Genomic DNA, 16,687 nt, shown 5'->3' with positions numbered 1-16,687 from the left:
ACGCGGCCCTAAGGGACGAGCTGCACTTGTGCCCCTGGGATCCCAGAGCCCTGCGGTGTGGAGATGCACCAGTAGCAGAGCCCAGCCTGGGGACTGGCCTGTCCCACGCCGGGAGAGGGGACAGGAAGACAGAGGAAGGACCTGGCTGGCGCTGTGATGGAGCGAGGAACCATTAGCTCTTCTCAGCCAAGGACAAGGATGTCCCCCCCAGAAGCACTGGGATGGGGCTCCCTGGCCAAGGGATATCAGCAGGGTGGAGGCATCAGGCTGTGCTGCAGCCCTCCCAGGCAGCATTCCTGGCTGGGAAAGAGCAAACAGGCTGAGGGGGAGCCTGCGGTGCTGCTTGCAGCCAGCTGGGGCTGGCAGGACACACTCGGGGCAGCCAGCTGCTTCAGAGAAGCCATGCAGCTGCAAGGAGGCAGGGGAATGCCCAGCCTGCACAGCTCAGTCTCCTCTGCCAGGGCTCCTGAAAGATTTATCAGCTCCAAGTGGACCCCATTGATGAATCAATTAAAGCTTATCAAAAGCAGCGGAGTTCCTTCCCATGGGGCAGGGCTGGCAATGGATGCAGCAGCTCTGCCACAGCCAGCGCTGGGTGAGACTGGGAGCTGCTTCAGGCTGCAACATCCCTGAACACTGCTGGGCAGAAATCACCTCCTGGCAGCAGCTGTGCCTACTACAGCCAGCCACGGTGCCCTGGTACCTTCTAGGGACTGTGGCAGAGCAAGCTGTGACAGTGCCGATGGGAGGCAACTGGATAAAACCTTACATGAGGCCTCTCCCTCGCATTCCCCCCACCTCCAGAAGGAGCCAGGCTATCCAGCCAAGCTGCCCAGCCCTGGCGCTGTCAGCCCCTGCTGCTCACGGTCCTGTCCGTGCTGGAGGGCGAGGCAGCAGCGGGAAGGAGGCCAGGGTGACAGCTGTGGGAGAGACGCTGGGGATGGCTCCCCCAGGAGCGCGGGGAGGAGCACCCAGGCCGCTCCTGGAGCGGTATTGATTCCTGCAGCACAAGCACTGCCTTCTGTGCCTGCTCATTGTCGCTGTGCAGGAGAACAAGGAGCGAGAGAAGCCGGCACCCCCCGCCCCAGGCAGCCCGCCCTCCTCGGGGCCGCCGGCAGCACCAGCTCTGCCCGCACACCCCGGCTCCCCTGCATCCTACAGCACTGTCACGGGCTGCTGAGTCCCCAGGTGTTTTGTGCAAGAATGCAAAGCAGATATCATCCACCCCAGCCCCAAGCTCTCTGCAGTCCCCTCCCCACAGGCTGAGCGTGTTCCCTGGCCAGGCATGGGAGAGACACCCAGGGCTGTGGGTGCTCTGCCTGCCCCTGGGGCTGACAGGCAATTCCCTTGTTGTTCCTGCACACCCCTTGCTGTTCCCCAGAGCTTTTCTCTGCCAAAAGCACTCCGTAATTTGCTCTGCAGCAATAAATCAGAGGGATGCTCACGCAAGCACGGGCCAGCCCTGAGCTCCCTGGGACCAGGGTGCAGCAAGGTGCTTGAGGCAGTGCTCAGCCCCAGAATGCGGTTCATTCATTTCCTGCCTGCCCACAGCTTGGTGGGGTTCCCGGTGGCAGGTCTCTGAACTCCTTGGGTTGTCTGGGTCCTTTAGGACTAGAGCAGAGCAATCAGGGACCCCTCTGAACCCACGTGTGGTCCCAGAGGGTCCCCAGGACTGGCTGGGGTCTGACGCGGACGCAACAGCCTTGGTTGTGGACAAGGTGGTTCTCTGTCTCTGGACCATGCCTGGTTGTCCATGTTCCTGCTGCTCAAACCCTGGCAAGGAGCCAGGGAGGAGCAGCCAAAATCCCTGCCCCCTTTGACACCCCCATGAGCATGTTGAGCCAGCAAGTTCTCCCTGAGAGCCCCGGGAGCCACAGGAATTGACCGGCTCTCTGGGGGCTGGGAAGAGGCTCACAGAGAAAAGGCTGGTCAGGGAGAGCTGAGGCTGCCCCGTGCTGCCCCTCCCATTCCAAGGGCCAGGGTTCAAGGCAGTCGCTGCTGTGCAAGCAGGAGCTGTATGCACAGCTCACTTGAGATCAGTGCCAGATCTGGGGCTGCCAACAGCTCCTTTCTCTCCCGCACTGCTCCTTTCAGCCTGTGCCTCCCCACGGCCCCAGCTGATGCAGCTGCAGATAAACAGACAAGGAGAGCCAGGCAGCAGCTCCTGGCTTGCTCTGCTGTCCCCTGGGAGGCGCAGACATGGCAGCTTTAGATCAAAACTCTTCAGAAGCAAGAACAATCCCAGCTATCAGCAGAGAGCGGCTGGCTGGTTCCCGGCATTCACTCTGCTGGCTACATGACATGGGCAGTGGGTTTTGGACTGAGGTACTGGGATCACTGCAGAGTCACGGGATACTGCAGCTCCCACCGGCATGGACAGGCTGGGGGAAGAGCAGGCAGCAACAGGTGACCCCCTGTCCCAAAACCGGGAGCAGTGGGACACTGCTTTACACAGAACTAGTCAGCCTTTATAAAGGGAGTGATATCTCCATGCCTGGGAAGACTCCCAGGACCCCTCAGACCACTCTAGCTGAGCCATGGTCAAGCCAAACCCTACAATATTATTCTGGGGTAGCTCAGGGAGCAGTTCAGGTGGGATGCCCTGACCCATCTGCCCTTTCCTGGGGAGCATGGGGGTGTTAGCGGTGCAGTGGGTCTCTGTCCCCATGGGTGGCAATCTGGAGGGTACCACCGTGTCCTTTGAGGGAAGCAGGAGCACAGACACAGTGGCTGAGGCTGGAGAGGACACAAGACTGTGTTTCTAGTGGACAAAAAGAAGGGGGTCCTTCTGCAGCCCACACCTTGCGGTGCTTGGACTGTTTTACTGCTGCCATGGAAACTGCTGTGGAGCATCATTCTGTTGCACTGACCAGGGTGACCAGGCCATGGCAGTTCCCAGCCTCTTAGTGCTCTCACACCTGGATTTACAGAGTGGGAGAGGCTGGGTGCTGCCTGCCAGTCACCATCCTTGGGTCACTCTGTGACAGGATGGGGGCATCCCTGGGTAGGGCTGTTCCATCCCCAAGGAAGAGAAGGGATGGAGAAACCAGATAAGTGCAGGCAGGGGCTGTCTGGTGCCATTCCCAGACAAACCCAGCTCCCACGCGGCCAGGGGCTCCACGCTGCTTGGCCTCCCGCAAACATAAATCATTTTCTAATTTATAACATGAATAATTGATTTTGCCTCCATAGCTGGCGATAAATCTCCTGCGCGCACATGCATAAGAAAATAATAATAATGAAAGCGATCAGGATCTGCTGCCATCGATTACCTGTGAGAGGGAACACGGTCCCCTGTGTGCCACACGAGGCTGGGACAGGGGCTGCTCCCCAGGGAATGCTGCATGGCCCTGCTGATGTGAGCTTTCCTTGTCCTGCACAGGGGCACCTGTCTGAGGTGGGATGACTGGACCTGTCCTAGTCTGAGCCCCTGGGGCTGTACTGGGACCCACACTGGGCAGTCAGGGAGGTCCGAGTACTTCAGGGTATCCCACACCTCAGGCATGAGCGGTCCCAGCCTTGTAACTGCACCTGGGGAGGGATAAAGTGCTCGGCACGGCCCCATTCAGGGATGCCGCGTGGATGCCCCAGTGGCACCTTGCCAGGGTGGCCGTGACCGGCCCCGTGTCCCGGCAGCTTCGGTCTAGGGGGAGCTGCAGCAGCTCTGGCTCCCGGCTGCCCGGTCCCGGCACGGGCAGGCAGCGTGCCCGCCATGGCACGTTCCGCTCCCCGGGTCACCTCCTCCCGGTACCCACACCACGAAGCCGGCTGGGAATCGCATCGGAGAGCTTCGGCTCGGCAGGAAGGAGATCCTGGAGCGGGGAGCGGGCACAGACCCGCTCTCCATCAGCCAAACTAACCAGGGCGGCCGCACCGCCTTGCCCAAAGAGCTGTCCCCATGCCTGCCCGCCCGGCCACAGCGAGCACCGCGGCTCCGCCCGGTGTGCGACACCGATCGGTAACAGGACACCGACGGCAGCCTCGGGGGGGAGAGCGGGGGTCGCTGTCCCTCTGTCCACACCATCCCGGCCACGGGGCGTCCTTCCTGCGGTGCCGGGAAGCACGGCCCACTGTGGCACCGCGGGCGCGGAGCACGGTGTGCGGCGGGGCGGCCCGCGCGCCCCGGCCCGGGGGAGGAGCGGCGGCGGGGCGGGGCGGGGCCGGCTGCCGGTGCCGCACTACAGCTCCCGATGCCGCACTACAGCTCCCGGCGCTCCCCTCGGCGGGGCGGGCTCGGCGCGGCGGAAGCGGCGGCGCGGCGCGGAGCGACGGGGGACCCGGCACGGCCACGGGTAACGGCGGCGGCCTGGCCCGGCACGGCTCGGCACGGCACGGCCCGGCCCGGCACGGCACGGCCCGGCCCGGCACGGCCCGGCCCGGCACGGCACGGCGGGGCGCTCGGTGCCGGGGCACAGCGGCCCGAACTGCGCACCCTGCCCGGTCCCGGCGCTGCCCCGCTCTCCCTCTCGGTGTCCCAGCCCCGATCCTCATCCCCTGCCCCGTCCCTGTCCCCCAGCCCTGCTCCCCTGGCCCTGATCCCCCCTAAGCCGCCCTCCCAGTGGCTGGCGGGCAGCCCCGGCACAGCCGGATAGGGGCACCCCGCACACCCCGTAACTCCGCATCCTGCACGGGGCAGAGTGTCAGCCCGTGAGTGCCGCGGAGCTGCACGCGTTCCTGGGCGCCGTGCCGTGTAGAACCCGTGTCTGGTGCTCACACGTGCTGCACGCTGCTCTCGGGGCTGCCTGCAGGCCCCTGGCATCCTCGTGTATCCTTCACACCACCTGCGAGGTTCTGTGTGCTGCCTGCTGTGGGGCTGTCACAGCCTAGAGCGGCCCATGGCACGATGCTGGTGACCAGATACGCCTCTTGCACATTTTAGGGTGGTCATCCCAGTCACTTGCTTTCTGGTGTAAGTGCACTGTAGGGCTCTGGGCCTTGCATTTCAGGCTGCTCTTACTCCTTGAGTAGCTACTTTGGTTAATTTAGCTTCATTTTCCCAGGCTGGGTCTTGCTTTGTTTCCTGCTTACATTTCTGGGATCCTTTCAATGGTGTCTTCTCTGGATGGTGTTTACAGCAGCTCACTGCTCAGTATCATCTAATGACAATTCCTTGTTCAAGTTGAAGTTTGAGAGATGCTGTAAAACAAGACCCTGAAGTTCAGCTAAGTCAGCTCTTGCTTGTCTCATCAAAAAGCTTTGCCCAGTGATTCTTCTGAAATAACTCTGGGCAAGCCAGTGTCCATCATTCATTGTACAGGTGTGTGCCGGCTCCTTTAGCTGCCAGTTTTGTCTCTGGGGATAGGAACAGGGTTTATCCTGTTCTCAGCTCTGGTTGTGTTGTGCCTTCTTGCAGAGAAAATCAGTGCCTTGTTTGCTCTACCCATTACTCAGGCCCTGGTTTCTCCTTGGCACTGTGTGTCAGCAGGTTAATAGGTTCATCTCTGCACTGGCCAGGTGACTGTGTTTGTGTGGACATGCTGTTTTTGCTTTTCCTGCAGCTGTTTTTGCAAGGCCTCTGCCTCATTTGCATTTTTCTGTTTAAAAACAGTGATTTTTCCCTTTTGAGTCATCTTTATTTTTGAGACATCATTAATTTTCTCTCCCTCCTTGTTTATTAATAGACCTTTTCACTTTTGTGCTGATTCTGCCTGGTTATATTTGTAAAGTCCTTTGTACTCCCCTTAGCATTCTGGCTGTTAACTCCTTCTGCTGGTTTGTTGTCCCTTCCCTCTCCCGAGCCCCCCTGCAGCTGTGAGGGGACACTATTGACTTTCAAATCATCTTCCTGTCTGCAATGTTCCCCTTCTCCTGTTCAGGTATCTCCTAAGAGCATCTATATATCCAGGTGTCTCCTGAGAGTATTGCGAGTGAAAGGCACGATTGAAATCTCTGAGTGCCTTTGATGCTTTTGCCACCTCCTCACACAGCCAGTGTTGCTGTGGCTGCTGAGAGCTCTTTCTCCTGGCAGCAGGGGACAGGACGCCTTAAAGCCTGCAGATGCAGCTCTTTGCTCCTTGAATGCTTTGCTTTGCCGTGTACCAGTGGCTGTGTTCATGCCTTTGCTCTGTCTCCACCAGGTATCCAGGTCCTTTCCTGGCCCCATTGCCCGCTGGTGAGCCAGGTGGTCTGGGCTGGAGCTCTGCTGAGAGCAGGAGAGGTGCAGGGTAGCCAAAACCTCTGACAGTCCTTGCTCAGGCTGCCAGGGGCTGGTGTTGTGCAGTTGGTAAGTGTGCCATGGCACGTGCCTGGCATGGGATGAGTCTTGCAAGTGGCAGGTTCCCCAGTGGAGCTGTTTAGAATCTCCTTGTACCTGCCTTTTTATTAATCTTGTTATTGTAGTTATTTTTTTCCCCTTCAAAGAGCCCAATCTGCTGCAGGCTGTAAAGAGTGACTTTGTGGTGTGCGAGCTGCATGCCAAGGCTGCGTGAGGTCCCCCAAGGCTCCTGGTCCCCCAGTATTGCCATCCCTGTTCACTGTCAGGGCTTTAAGGTTATCTACTCTATCGATGGGAATATGGATTGAGTGGAATTAGAAACCTCGAAGGCTAAAAATACAGCTCCCTGCCAGGAAATGCGGCAGCCTGCTGAGAGGGTGCTGTGTGGCACTGAGACTTCTCCAGGAACTGGCATGTTCCACAGGAGCACCACAGCCCAGCAGCCGTGCCTGTTCCCAGGTTCCCTGAGCAGGACTGTGGCTGGCTTGCTCTTGTTTGTGGTGTCCCTCCCTCGACAGGACAGGGAGAGAAATCAGGGAGAAAACGCTGCCCATGTGTGCTGATGTTTGCTAGAGGGGAAACTCAGGCTGGCACCTGACCAGGCAGCTCACTCAGACCCCACAAATGCACACCATGAGCAGGGTGTTCCTGGGAGCCGTGCAAGAGGAGCCTGTGCCTTCAGGGAGCTCTGGCTGCCTCCTGGCTGATGATCCAGCATCCTCCTGGCCATGCTGGGCTGATGGGCTTTACGTTCCAGACAGCTGGGCAGCACTCCCATCACCACTTTTACCATGGTACCATGGCCTTTCCCTGCTTGGTGCCACAGTGCTGAGTTGTTTTGCTAGGCAGGTCCATAAAACAAGACAGCATCTGGAGCAGCACAGACCTTTTTGGGGATGCACTGCTCCTTGCTGCCTGTCTTTGTGGGGCAAGCTTGGTCCCAGACTCTGGAAGTGGTAGGGTTGCCCTGCCTAGTGTAGTGTGAATGAGACCCAAAGCCAGGGCCATTGCTCTGCCTCCCAGAGCATGAAATTAGTTGGTGCTGACCCGTGGCTGTGGCATCGATGAAGTGTTTGATAGGCTGGGGGCAGGGGCTGTGCTGCCCTGTGGGGAAAAAGCAAAGCTCTGCAGCATCCCTGCCAGTGTGGGTCATCCTCGCCGTGCTTCTTCCCAGGCTGCAGGAAGCAGCTCTTCCCCAGCAGCGTGTGGCAGGCAGAGGCAAAGCTGTGCAGGGAGAGGATGCTCCCAGCACCAGCCGTCTGGCTAATGCTGCACCATCTGCTTTGGAGGGTGAGGCAAGGTGAATGGCAAGTTTTTGAGGAGCCCATAAATCCTGTGTGCAAAGGCTCTTGGAGGTGACATGGCATCTGCATGGAGGAATGCTGCTTCTGGTTGCTCCCTGGTGCTGGAAATTGTCAGGAAGGAGAGAGCCTGGGGAGATCACTGACCCCCACAAGACATTCAGCAATGAGCCATGGCCTGGGACTCTTGGGCTTGGCTGGGAAAAGTCCTTCAGCAGAACATGCTTAGGTGCAGTTGGAAGCTATCTGTGGTTGGAAATGGTGGCGCCGGGGGGCTTCCAGTGCCCCCTCCCCTCTGGCACTCGGGCTGCCACTCGGTGAGAAAATGTATAATGCCTCAGTGTTGAAAAATGACTAATCCAGTCCTTGGAAGGTTTGTAGGATACATTCCTTTCTTGCGGTCGATAAAGATAAAGGGGATCGTTCTGCCAGCAAAATTAGTGTATCAAAGAGGGGGGGAAAATGAAAAGAGCTACGGAGACAGAAAAATGGTTGGGGCAGCCCTGGGATGGTGCTCAGCATCACCACAGCACCTGTGCTTGCACCTCATATTCCTGCCCACCTTCGCAGCCTGAGGTGCAGGCACAGGCACCACGGCTGTGCTAGGGGTACTGCCCTGCTGGGCTTTTCCAGTGGTTTCCAGCGAGCCATGAGAGACTCATCCATCATGCCAAGGCCACGGTTGTCCATCCATCACAGAGGGGATGATGCCGTGTGGCACGGGCAGCCCCAGCCAGTGGTTGGCCTCCCCTCGCCTTCCCGGCACCACTGCTGGCTGTTGGTGAGGGGCCGCGGGAGCGTTCGCGCCTCGGTCGGGGCTGTGTGCAGGGGAGGCTAATGTACCGGAGGTGCCTCGGAAATGAGAGCCTTGGATGGGTTCCTGGCCCTATTGATCTGCCGGCAGTTTATGCATCCTGACATTCATAATCTCGGTCGGCGCTGATGGTCCAGATTAATGGGCCCAGGGGCTGTCCATCCGTCACTTCACATTAATTACTGAAGAGGTGTTTTTCCAGTGATTTACCTGACAGCGGCCTGTGATGAATCCCCCTAAACGGAGTGGGCAGTGATTAATCATGGGGCCCCAGCCCAGCCCCACTCTGCCTTCCCCTCAACCACAGTGCAGCCCCCCGCACCATCCGTCTCCATAAACCCTGTCTGATGCATATTTATGGGGGCAGGGGGGCCTGGCCGCTTGTGGTGTGCCTGCTTCTGCCAAAGATGATGAAAAATAAATCTCTGTCGGGACGGGGCAGCAGGTGAGCAGGGCTGCATCATGCCGTGGTCCTGTGCCAGGGTATCCCTGCGCTGGGCTTTGCTTTCTGTTGTTCTGTGGCTGCCTCAGGCTTCTCTGTGGTTTTTGATGGCTGAGTAGTGCGTGGTCTCAGTGTTCTGCTTCAGCTGCAGACACTGGTCCCTTGGGCTTGAGGGTCCCAGGTAGCAGCTGCCAGAGGAGGGCAGGCCCCCATTCTGTCAGGATTTCCTTCTTCTCCAAGCCAGATGTGCCCCACCAAAGGCTGTAGGGCTGTGGGGTGCTCCTGGCCCCAAACCCTGTCTGCAGATACGCTGCTGTGGGGCCATGTTGGGGCTGCACAATCTGTCACTGTGTGCCCGTTGCTGAGGGAGCAGGGGTGGTGCTGGCACCGCGGCTCGGTGACCTGGGCAGGGGCTGATGGGCTGTGGGTGGACGGTGACACTGTGCTCTCCTTGGCAGGGCTGGCACCATGCAGCAGGAGGCGGAGGGCGGCCGGGTGCGCCGCAGGAAGCCTGACATGGCCCTCTACGTGCCCAAAGCGCGGCGGGAGAGAGAGGCACAAGCGGCAGGCGACACGCGGGCTGGGCACCGCCGGGAGCCCGAGAGCCACCGCCGGGAGCCCGAGAGCCACCGCCTGCTGCAGGAGCCTGGCTGGGCTGGTGGCGAGGGGCAGAGGCGAAGCCCCCGTGCCAGAACGCAGGCAGGCAGAGCGGCAAGGAGGGAGAACAAGGTGGATGCTGGCCCAAAGGAGCTGCGGACAGCCTCTGCCAGGCACAGCCACAGGACGAGAGGCGGCTGCCCTATTGCACTGGAAAGCCTGGAGGCATCACCCGGCGTGTGTGAGCCGTGCCCAGATCCAGCTGCTGCTCAGCACTGGGACAGACAGGACAAAGCATCTCATGAAGAACCCAGAGAACTCAGCCACGATCACAGGATGATAAGGACTGAGCCTGACCCTCCATCCCCACAGAATGCCCAGGCTGGGGCTGTGAAGGCTCCCCCTGAGCCTGGGGATGACCCCACTAGCCCAACACCCGCTGCTAGCCCAACATTGGTTTGTCAGACAGGTTTGAGTGGGACGTTGGAGCACTTGGGGGACAGCACCCTAGATCCAGCTGGAGACCTCTCTCAAAGCCTGGGAGAGGCTGCCTTGCAGTCAGCAGGGTCAGGCAACCATGGCAGTGTCCCCCAGTTGGTGGGGGAGACAGTGGGTCTGAAAGCCTGGGAGGAGGAGAGGGAGGAGGAGAGGGAGAAGGAGGGGTCTCTCCTGGAAGAGCAGAGCAAGGGTTGTGCCACTCGGGTGCCGGAGGAAGAGGAGACGTGGGGAGGCAGAGCTGAGCTTCCTGAGGAGAGCACCTTGTGTGCAGCAGGAGCCAGCTGCGAGCCCGTGTTCCTGAGGGGCAGCGTGGGGGATGTTCCAGTGCTGCCAGGGGAGAGCACTCCACAGCAGGGCACGGGCAGCCCATCCCAGCTCCCGCCTGCCGTGGAGGAGAGCACTGCTGGAGCTGGGGATCCCAGCCAGGAGGGTGACCTCGTGCCTGCTGGAGGGGAAGCAGGCAGCACTTCTGCCTGCACAGAGAGCAGTGCTGCATCTGAGAGCAGCCCAGGGGAGGGAGCACCTCTGGAAAGCTGTGAGCCCCCAGTGCCCCTAGAGCAGCTGTGCCACGGCATGGAGGGGATCTCACCTGCATCCTGGGCCAAGGAGCTGGCCAAGCCAGCTGAGGATGTGGGCTCGCTGCAGAAGCACCAGGAGGCTGAGAAAGAAGAGAGAGATCTCCACAGCAGCTCCCCTAAGGAAGGACAGAGCAGTGCCAGTGCTGAAACCCTGAGCCAGACCAGCCCAGGTGCTGAGGAGAGCTGGGATGTGCTGTTCAACGATGATGGGGACTGCCTGGACCCACGCCTGCTGGAGGAGGTACTTCCTGCACGCCAGTCTTGGTGGGGATTGGCAGGGCTGCTGACTGGTGCCCACGGGGATGTGGGGGATGTGTTCCTGTGCTCTCTGGGGTGGGTGGGCTGCACCCAGGGCATGGCCAGCCTAGCTGGCTGTGCTGCCTGCTCTTAGGGCCAGCCTTCTCCTGTGCTGCCAAAGCACCTGGGATCTCCATCTTCCCCATCTGTCCCATCCCGTCCTGCATTGCTGGGGAAGGCTGGGGTGGTCATCCCTCTGTAGTACATAAAGTGTGCCCAGTAAAACCTGCAACTGCACCCTCATGAAACCAGGGCTGGTGAGAAAGAAATGGGCTGAGATGTATGAGATCCCATTGAAACAGCAACGGAATGGTTCCTCGAAACTGTGGCTTCTTAATCAGCTGTGGCTCATTGCCATTCCCTCCTGCACACATGCTGCTGAATTTACTACAGTTGGCTGCTTAGTGCCAGGACCCACACCATTTTGCTGCCATTCACAAGGAAAGCTCAGTTCCTGCAGCAAGGCTGGATATTCCTTTTTGCATTTTAAATCAGTAGCGTCACACTGGTAATTTTCCAAATAACATTATGTACCTGAAGAAACAAACAGCATTAATATTGTTACATCCAGCATCTGCCTGCCCCTGGGTGGAAGCAGGGCGTGAAGTGATGGGTGGTGCCTTGATAACAGCATCTATGAAGGGATCAGATTAACTCAAGAGCACTCTTCCTAGGGGCACAGATCCCATCTTGTCTGCAAGGCCTTGCTTGGGCTGATGTGTCTTCTTGGAGCCTGGCACGGTGCTGAGACAGTGGGACACAGAGGGCTCACATTTGGGATGTGGAAGGGCTTTGGGTGTTCCCATCCCTGCATGGCTGTGCTCCCCTGAGCCACTGTCCCTCACCCTGCAGGCTGGAGATTGAGGTGAGTGCTGGTGCGAGGAGGACAGCACTGCTGCTCTGAGGCACACGGTGCAGCTGGCACTGGCTGTCTGTGGGCTGATGCCATGGGCATGGCTTTGCCCTGGGGGAGGAAGGGCAGGGAGGATCCCTGCACCCTGTGGTGCAGCCACAGGATGCTGTGCTGTGGGCAAGGTTGTGCTGTGCAGTTCAGCTTCTCACTCCAAGGAGTATCTGTATTGGCTCCCCTATGCACAAGCTCTGAGACAAGTTTGAGCTTTCCAGGGAGCTTCCCAAAATGGGTGAGAAAGACCCTGAAATAGGGATTCACCAAAAGTTGCCATCTTTGTCCCCTGCAGATTCCTACATGGTGCCTTGTGCTTCCTGAGCCCTCCAAGCTCCCGGCAGGTGGATGTAGCTGCTTGGGGAGGGCGCAGGCACTTGGGAAGAGGGAGCTGTTGTTAATTAACATAAAGAACAGGAAAATTAGTAACGTCTTCCTCGAAACCGAATCCTTATGCAATGCAGATAGCTGGCAGAGAACAAGATTTATGATGTTCTGTGTGGAGGAGAGATTTCTGATAGCGGATGGCTCTTTAATCTAGCAGGAAAAAACACCGTAGTGAGCAGCACTGGCTGGAAGCTGAAACCATACAAATTCAGAGTAGAAATCAGTTTGAACAGAGAGCAATTAAACAGTGTGACTGTTTCCTGGGAGGCTCTGTGGACTCTCCATCAGGCGGTGGGGCATGGCAGGGGCCGCGGTGCGTGCGTGCCCGGGGCTGTGGTGTGAGCCAGCAGCCACAGACCCCTCTGACCTGCTCTGCCAGGAGTGTGTCTTCAGAGAGCAGCGAGATGTGATGGACAGGCTTCATTTTCCCTGTCTGTCTGTCCGTCCATCAGCGAGCCCTCCCCAGGATGCCTGCCAGGGCTGGGGGCCCTCCCCAGGACCGTGGCTGTCCCTCCCTGCCCTGCCCTGCCCCACGGCTGGGGAGCTGCTGGCACGCTGTGTGCTGGGCTGGCAGTGCTGGGCACCTGTTGAGCCGTGCCTGCCGCGTGGCTGAGCCCTGCTGCCAGACGGCTCCTGTCCCTCCTGCCCCGCCACACCTGGTGATTTGTGAAGGTCAAGGGCTGCTCCGGCACTCTGTGCTCCTGCTCTCTAATCATCTTCCTGCTGCCTGGCACTGCCTGAGTGCTCTGCTCCCTCAAGCAGCACTGCAGGGCTTTATCCTGCCTGGGAATGGCTCCCTTGCCTCCCCTGAGCAGTTGCAGGTGCCTGATGAGTGTGCTGCCCTGCACGGGGGTGGTGGCAGGGCAGGAGGCTCTGCTGGCAGTGCTGGCTCGTCCCGTGAGCTCCATAACTCAGCTCTACCCTCCACCAGCACCCAGCCGCCATGGCAGCACCCCCTTACCTGCCGTGAATCCATCTTCCCCATAAAATTGTCGGAATGAGCACTTTTTATTGACTGAGCTGCCTGGGATTTATGGACTCTAACCTTGCAGTCGTGGTGTGCTCTGCTATGATGGCTCAGGGGATCGGGGTGGGAACCTGCCTGAGTTATGTACCCGTTTCGTGGCATCCTGCCAGCCCCACGCTCCAGGGGGAGCAGGGGAGCTGCCCGTGGCTTTGCACTGCTCCTGGCCTGGTGTCTCAGCTGAAGCAGGGTGCTGAATCCCCTTGGCCTCTGGCACGGTGTGGTTTGGAAAGCAAGCATTCAGCAAGTGATGCAGGGTGGCCCACTGGGCAGAACATGGTGCAGGGTGACCAGCTGGCACTGGCAATGCTGTGGGCAGAGGGAAATAGGGGCTGCACCCTTGTGTTGTGGCAGCGGGAGGCTGCTGCCTGTTTTTTTTTTTTTAAATAAAGGCTGTAAAATGTGCAAGGTAGAAAATCTCTACAGCCATCATCTTTTAGGGCTGGAGAAAGTGCCCCGCTGTGAGGTACTAAAGGTGCACAACCCATTTTATCAATAAGAAGATTGAGAAGGGGCTTGATTAACATTAGTAAGTGCTGTGATGGGGAGGAGACCAGGGACTGAGGGTTCTTTAATCTGGCAGAGTGGCAGAACAAGAACTGCCAGCTGGAATGTGAAGTCAGACAAATTCAAATGAGAAATAAAACATAAATTTCTAGGTGCACAGGTGATTAACCAGCAGAACTTGCTCCTCAGTGGAGCACTGTCTTTTTCATCTTGGTATCTGGGGTGCTGATAGGCTGCTCCAGTGCATGTGCTGCAGCCAGGGCGTGCTGAGCCTGGTGCTTCCATGTAGCAGAGAGACATCAATCTTTCCTTCTGGCATTACTATCCTGCTCCTTGTTCTTCCCCTAAGGTATTTCAGGTCATCACATCACTGTGGAAGGAGGGGTGTGCTTGGATATTCATGTGCTGTTTCACCCCTGCCATTCCTACCAGGTCCCTGACTTGGCTGCAGAATGTGGCAAGTGGAGGGATGCTGGTAATGGGAAAAGCAAGTGCATGGTGTGAGAACCCTGCTTGGTAACTCCTAATTCTCAAAGCCATGAATCCATCTGCAGTGCTGGGGTGGGGTGCAGGGGCTTGACAACTTTCTGAGGAGTGCTTGCCGTGGGTTGGGACCTGCTGTGAGGCAGGTGGGCATGGGTTGCTCAGTGCTGTGCTTCTCCTACTGCTGCAGCTCTCAGGGGGTGAGAAGCACCAGGAGAGCCAGCAGTCACCCCGCTTCAACTACTATGGGGCTGAACCTGCTGCCCCAGACATCAGTGACGATGAGCTGCCCCACGTCATCGAGATCTACGACTTCCCCTCGGACTTCCGCACCGAGGATCTGATGCGTGTCTTCTGCAGCTATCAGTGAGTCTGTCCCTGCTGCTGGGGTTCCCTGCCTGGGCTCTGCTCCACACGGCTGCCCATCAGGTGCCCATGCCTCGCTGACCTTCCCTCTCTTTGGCAGGAAAAAAGGCTTTGATATTAAATGGGTGGACGATACGCACGCCCTGGGCATCTTCTCCAGCCCCATAACAGGTACTGCTCCTGGTTCAGCTGGGGATGGGCAGAGAGGAGGCATCCCTCTCCCACGGCTGGATCCTGGGCGTGGGCTGACCCTGCACGTGGACGTGCTGCTCTCTTCCTGCAGCACGCGATGCCCTCAGCACCAAGCACCTGATGGTGAAGACACGGCCGCTGTCCCAGGGCACCCGCGCCTCCAAAGCCAAAGCCAGGGCATTTGCTGGTGAGTGGTGCTGCCCTGTGCCAGCTTGTGCCATCGTGCTTGTGCTGCAACCTCATCCTGATAACTGGGGAGGGATGGGGCAGCCAGCACGGCCCCACAGCTGTGCTGGCTGTCCTGTCCCTCCCAGAGTGCCCCACTGACGTCCCCCATCCTCACAGAGTACCTGCAGCCGGCCAAGGAGCGCCCTGAAACGTCAGCTGTGCTGGCCAGGCGGCTGGTGATCGGTGCCCTGGGGGTACGGAGCAAGCAGACACCGGCACAGCGGGATGCAGAACGGAGGAAGCTGCAAGAAGCTCAGGGTGAGATTTGGGTGCCTGGAGGGGCTGCAGTGTAGGAGGGCCTTGCTCATGCACGCTCTGTCTCACAGGGTGCTGGGTGAGAGGGGGCTGCAGCAGGGGGGACTCCAGCCACTCCCACAGGGAGGTGGGGCGGTGGGGATGTGGCATTGACCCTGTTGTCTCTGCAGAGAGGAAGCGCCTGGAGAACAAGCAGCGGGAGGATGCCTGGGAGGGCCGGGACTGAGCCAGGAGGCTGCACTTTCAGCCCATGTCCCTCCCTGCAGGCAGGCAGAGCACTGCGGCTCAGAGCTGGGACAGATTCTGCACTGCCTCCAGAAGCACTGGGCTGCTTCACCGAAAGGGCTGAGCAGCGTGTGAGCTGGTTGGTGCTGTGGGGATGCTGTTGCTGTCAGGCAGCACTGCCCACCCTGCCCAGGGCAGAGCCCCCAAGGCTGCCAGCCCCAGCAGGAGCGACAGCAGGACGCAGGGAGCTCAGCAGAGAGCACGGGGGGCTCTGTGGGGTGGCCCTGGCCACCTGGAAGGGCCTTGTGAGTGAGAGTTTCTGTCCTTTATTTTGCTAATAAATGCCATTTATTTTATTTGCTTGCCTGGGTGGTGGCTCCTCGTTCCCTTCATTCCGGGGGAGGGTGTGAGTGCCGGGGGCTGGTCCGCAGCGCTGAGGGGATGTCCACCCCTCCCAGGTGCTGGGTGTCCCCAGCGGCTGTGGGGGATGTGCAGGCAGGAGGGATCGGGCAGGAATGTGCTGGCAGCAACCCTGTTTACTTCCGCGGAGCAGCTGCAGCCCTGAACAGCAGGGCCCTTGTCAGAGCATGGGCAGGGCCATGTTCCTGGCCCCACATGGGGCTCTGATGTGGCCATGCTGCCATCCATGGCAGGCTGGGGGGCTTCCTGCCCTGCCCCTGGGTGGAGGCTGGCACCTGGGACCCGCCTTTGGCTCTGCTTTGCATCATCTCTCAGCACCTGAAAAACAGCCCTGTGTGCCCCAGCACTCCCACCCTGTAGCTCCGCAGACTCTGAGGTTTTGGGGCCTTTCACAGGAGGTGAGGATGGCGGTGATGCTTTTCTGCCACTACTGCCAGCAGTTTGCATGCTTTTGGTCGCTGAAGTGCTCATGTGGCTGCCCTGTGTCCCCTGGCTGTCCCCCAGCTTGGCAGCAGTGGGGCAGGTCATGACCCCGTGGTGGTGGCTGCCTGCCCCTGCGCCATCCGGCAGCGCTGCCAGCTGGGAGCCATCTCGGCTGCTCTTCCCGGATGCTCGTGGCTTGGCCGGTGGAAATTCCAGGGAGCAAAGCTGCTCTCATGTGGAAAACATCTTGCCGGCCATCCGGCATCCCTCAAAGCCCAGCCTGGCCGGGTGAGCCTCCACCAGCACGTGCCTTGCCACGGTCCCTGGCCTCGGGCCCCTCCAGCGCATCACCGTGTTCCCAGCAGCAGCTCCACGTGCAGGGACCATCACGTGTGGGTGCAGCCTGACTTGTCCTGGGCCGAGGTGGGTGCTGACAGCCCCCCACCCTGGGCTGGTGCCTGCCAGCGAGGCAGGAAGGGACAGAGGTGTGCAAGGAGAGGGGTGGCACTGCCCCGTGGCTGGCGAACTGGGG

The 16,687-nt window shown here is 59.4% G+C and overlaps 1 protein-coding gene across 2 annotated transcripts; it reads left to right on the top strand.

Annotated features, from left to right (window-relative positions):
* The first annotated feature begins 4,400 nt into the window (after positions 1-4,400).
* R3HCC1L (R3H domain and coiled-coil containing 1 like) lies at positions 4,401-15,668 on the top strand. Of its 2 annotated transcripts, none has more exons than XM_064431013.1 (7): positions 4,401-8,774; positions 9,230-10,685; positions 14,237-14,412; positions 14,513-14,583; positions 14,696-14,791; positions 14,950-15,090; positions 15,354-15,668. In XM_064431013.1, the coding sequence occupies exons 1-7, from the start codon at positions 8,677-8,679 to the stop codon at positions 15,434-15,436; spliced, it is 2,121 nt and encodes a 706-aa protein (XP_064287083.1). In that variant the 5' UTR covers positions 4,401-8,676; the 3' UTR covers positions 15,437-15,668. The 2 variants fall into 2 exon arrangements, with proteins under 2 accessions (XP_064287083.1, XP_064287084.1); XM_064431014.1 differs by having other exon boundaries at positions 4,404-8,774; positions 15,258-15,668.
* The last annotated feature ends 1,019 nt before the right edge of the window (positions 15,669-16,687 follow it).

This window comes from Passer domesticus, chromosome 8 (genome assembly GCF_036417665.1).
Source record: "Passer domesticus isolate bPasDom1 chromosome 8, bPasDom1.hap1, whole genome shotgun sequence".
NCBI classification, from domain to species: Eukaryota; Metazoa; Chordata; class Aves; order Passeriformes; family Passeridae; genus Passer; species Passer domesticus.
This window is presented reverse-complemented; position numbering and strand designations above follow the sequence as displayed.

Excerpts from the sequence above, each read along its gene's own strand:
- R3HCC1L (XM_064431013.1), top strand. The coding sequence starts at position 8,677 with ATGCATATTTATGGGGGCAGGGGGGCCTGGCCGCTTGTGGTGTGCCTG. Across the intron at positions 8,775-9,229 it reads CTGTCGGGACGGGGCAGCAG|GGCTGGCACCATGCAGCAGG; the intron begins GTGAGCAGGGCT and ends TCTCCTTGGCAG. Across the intron at positions 14,584-14,695 it reads CTTCTCCAGCCCCATAACAG|CACGCGATGCCCTCAGCACC; the intron begins GTACTGCTCCTG and ends CTCTTCCTGCAG.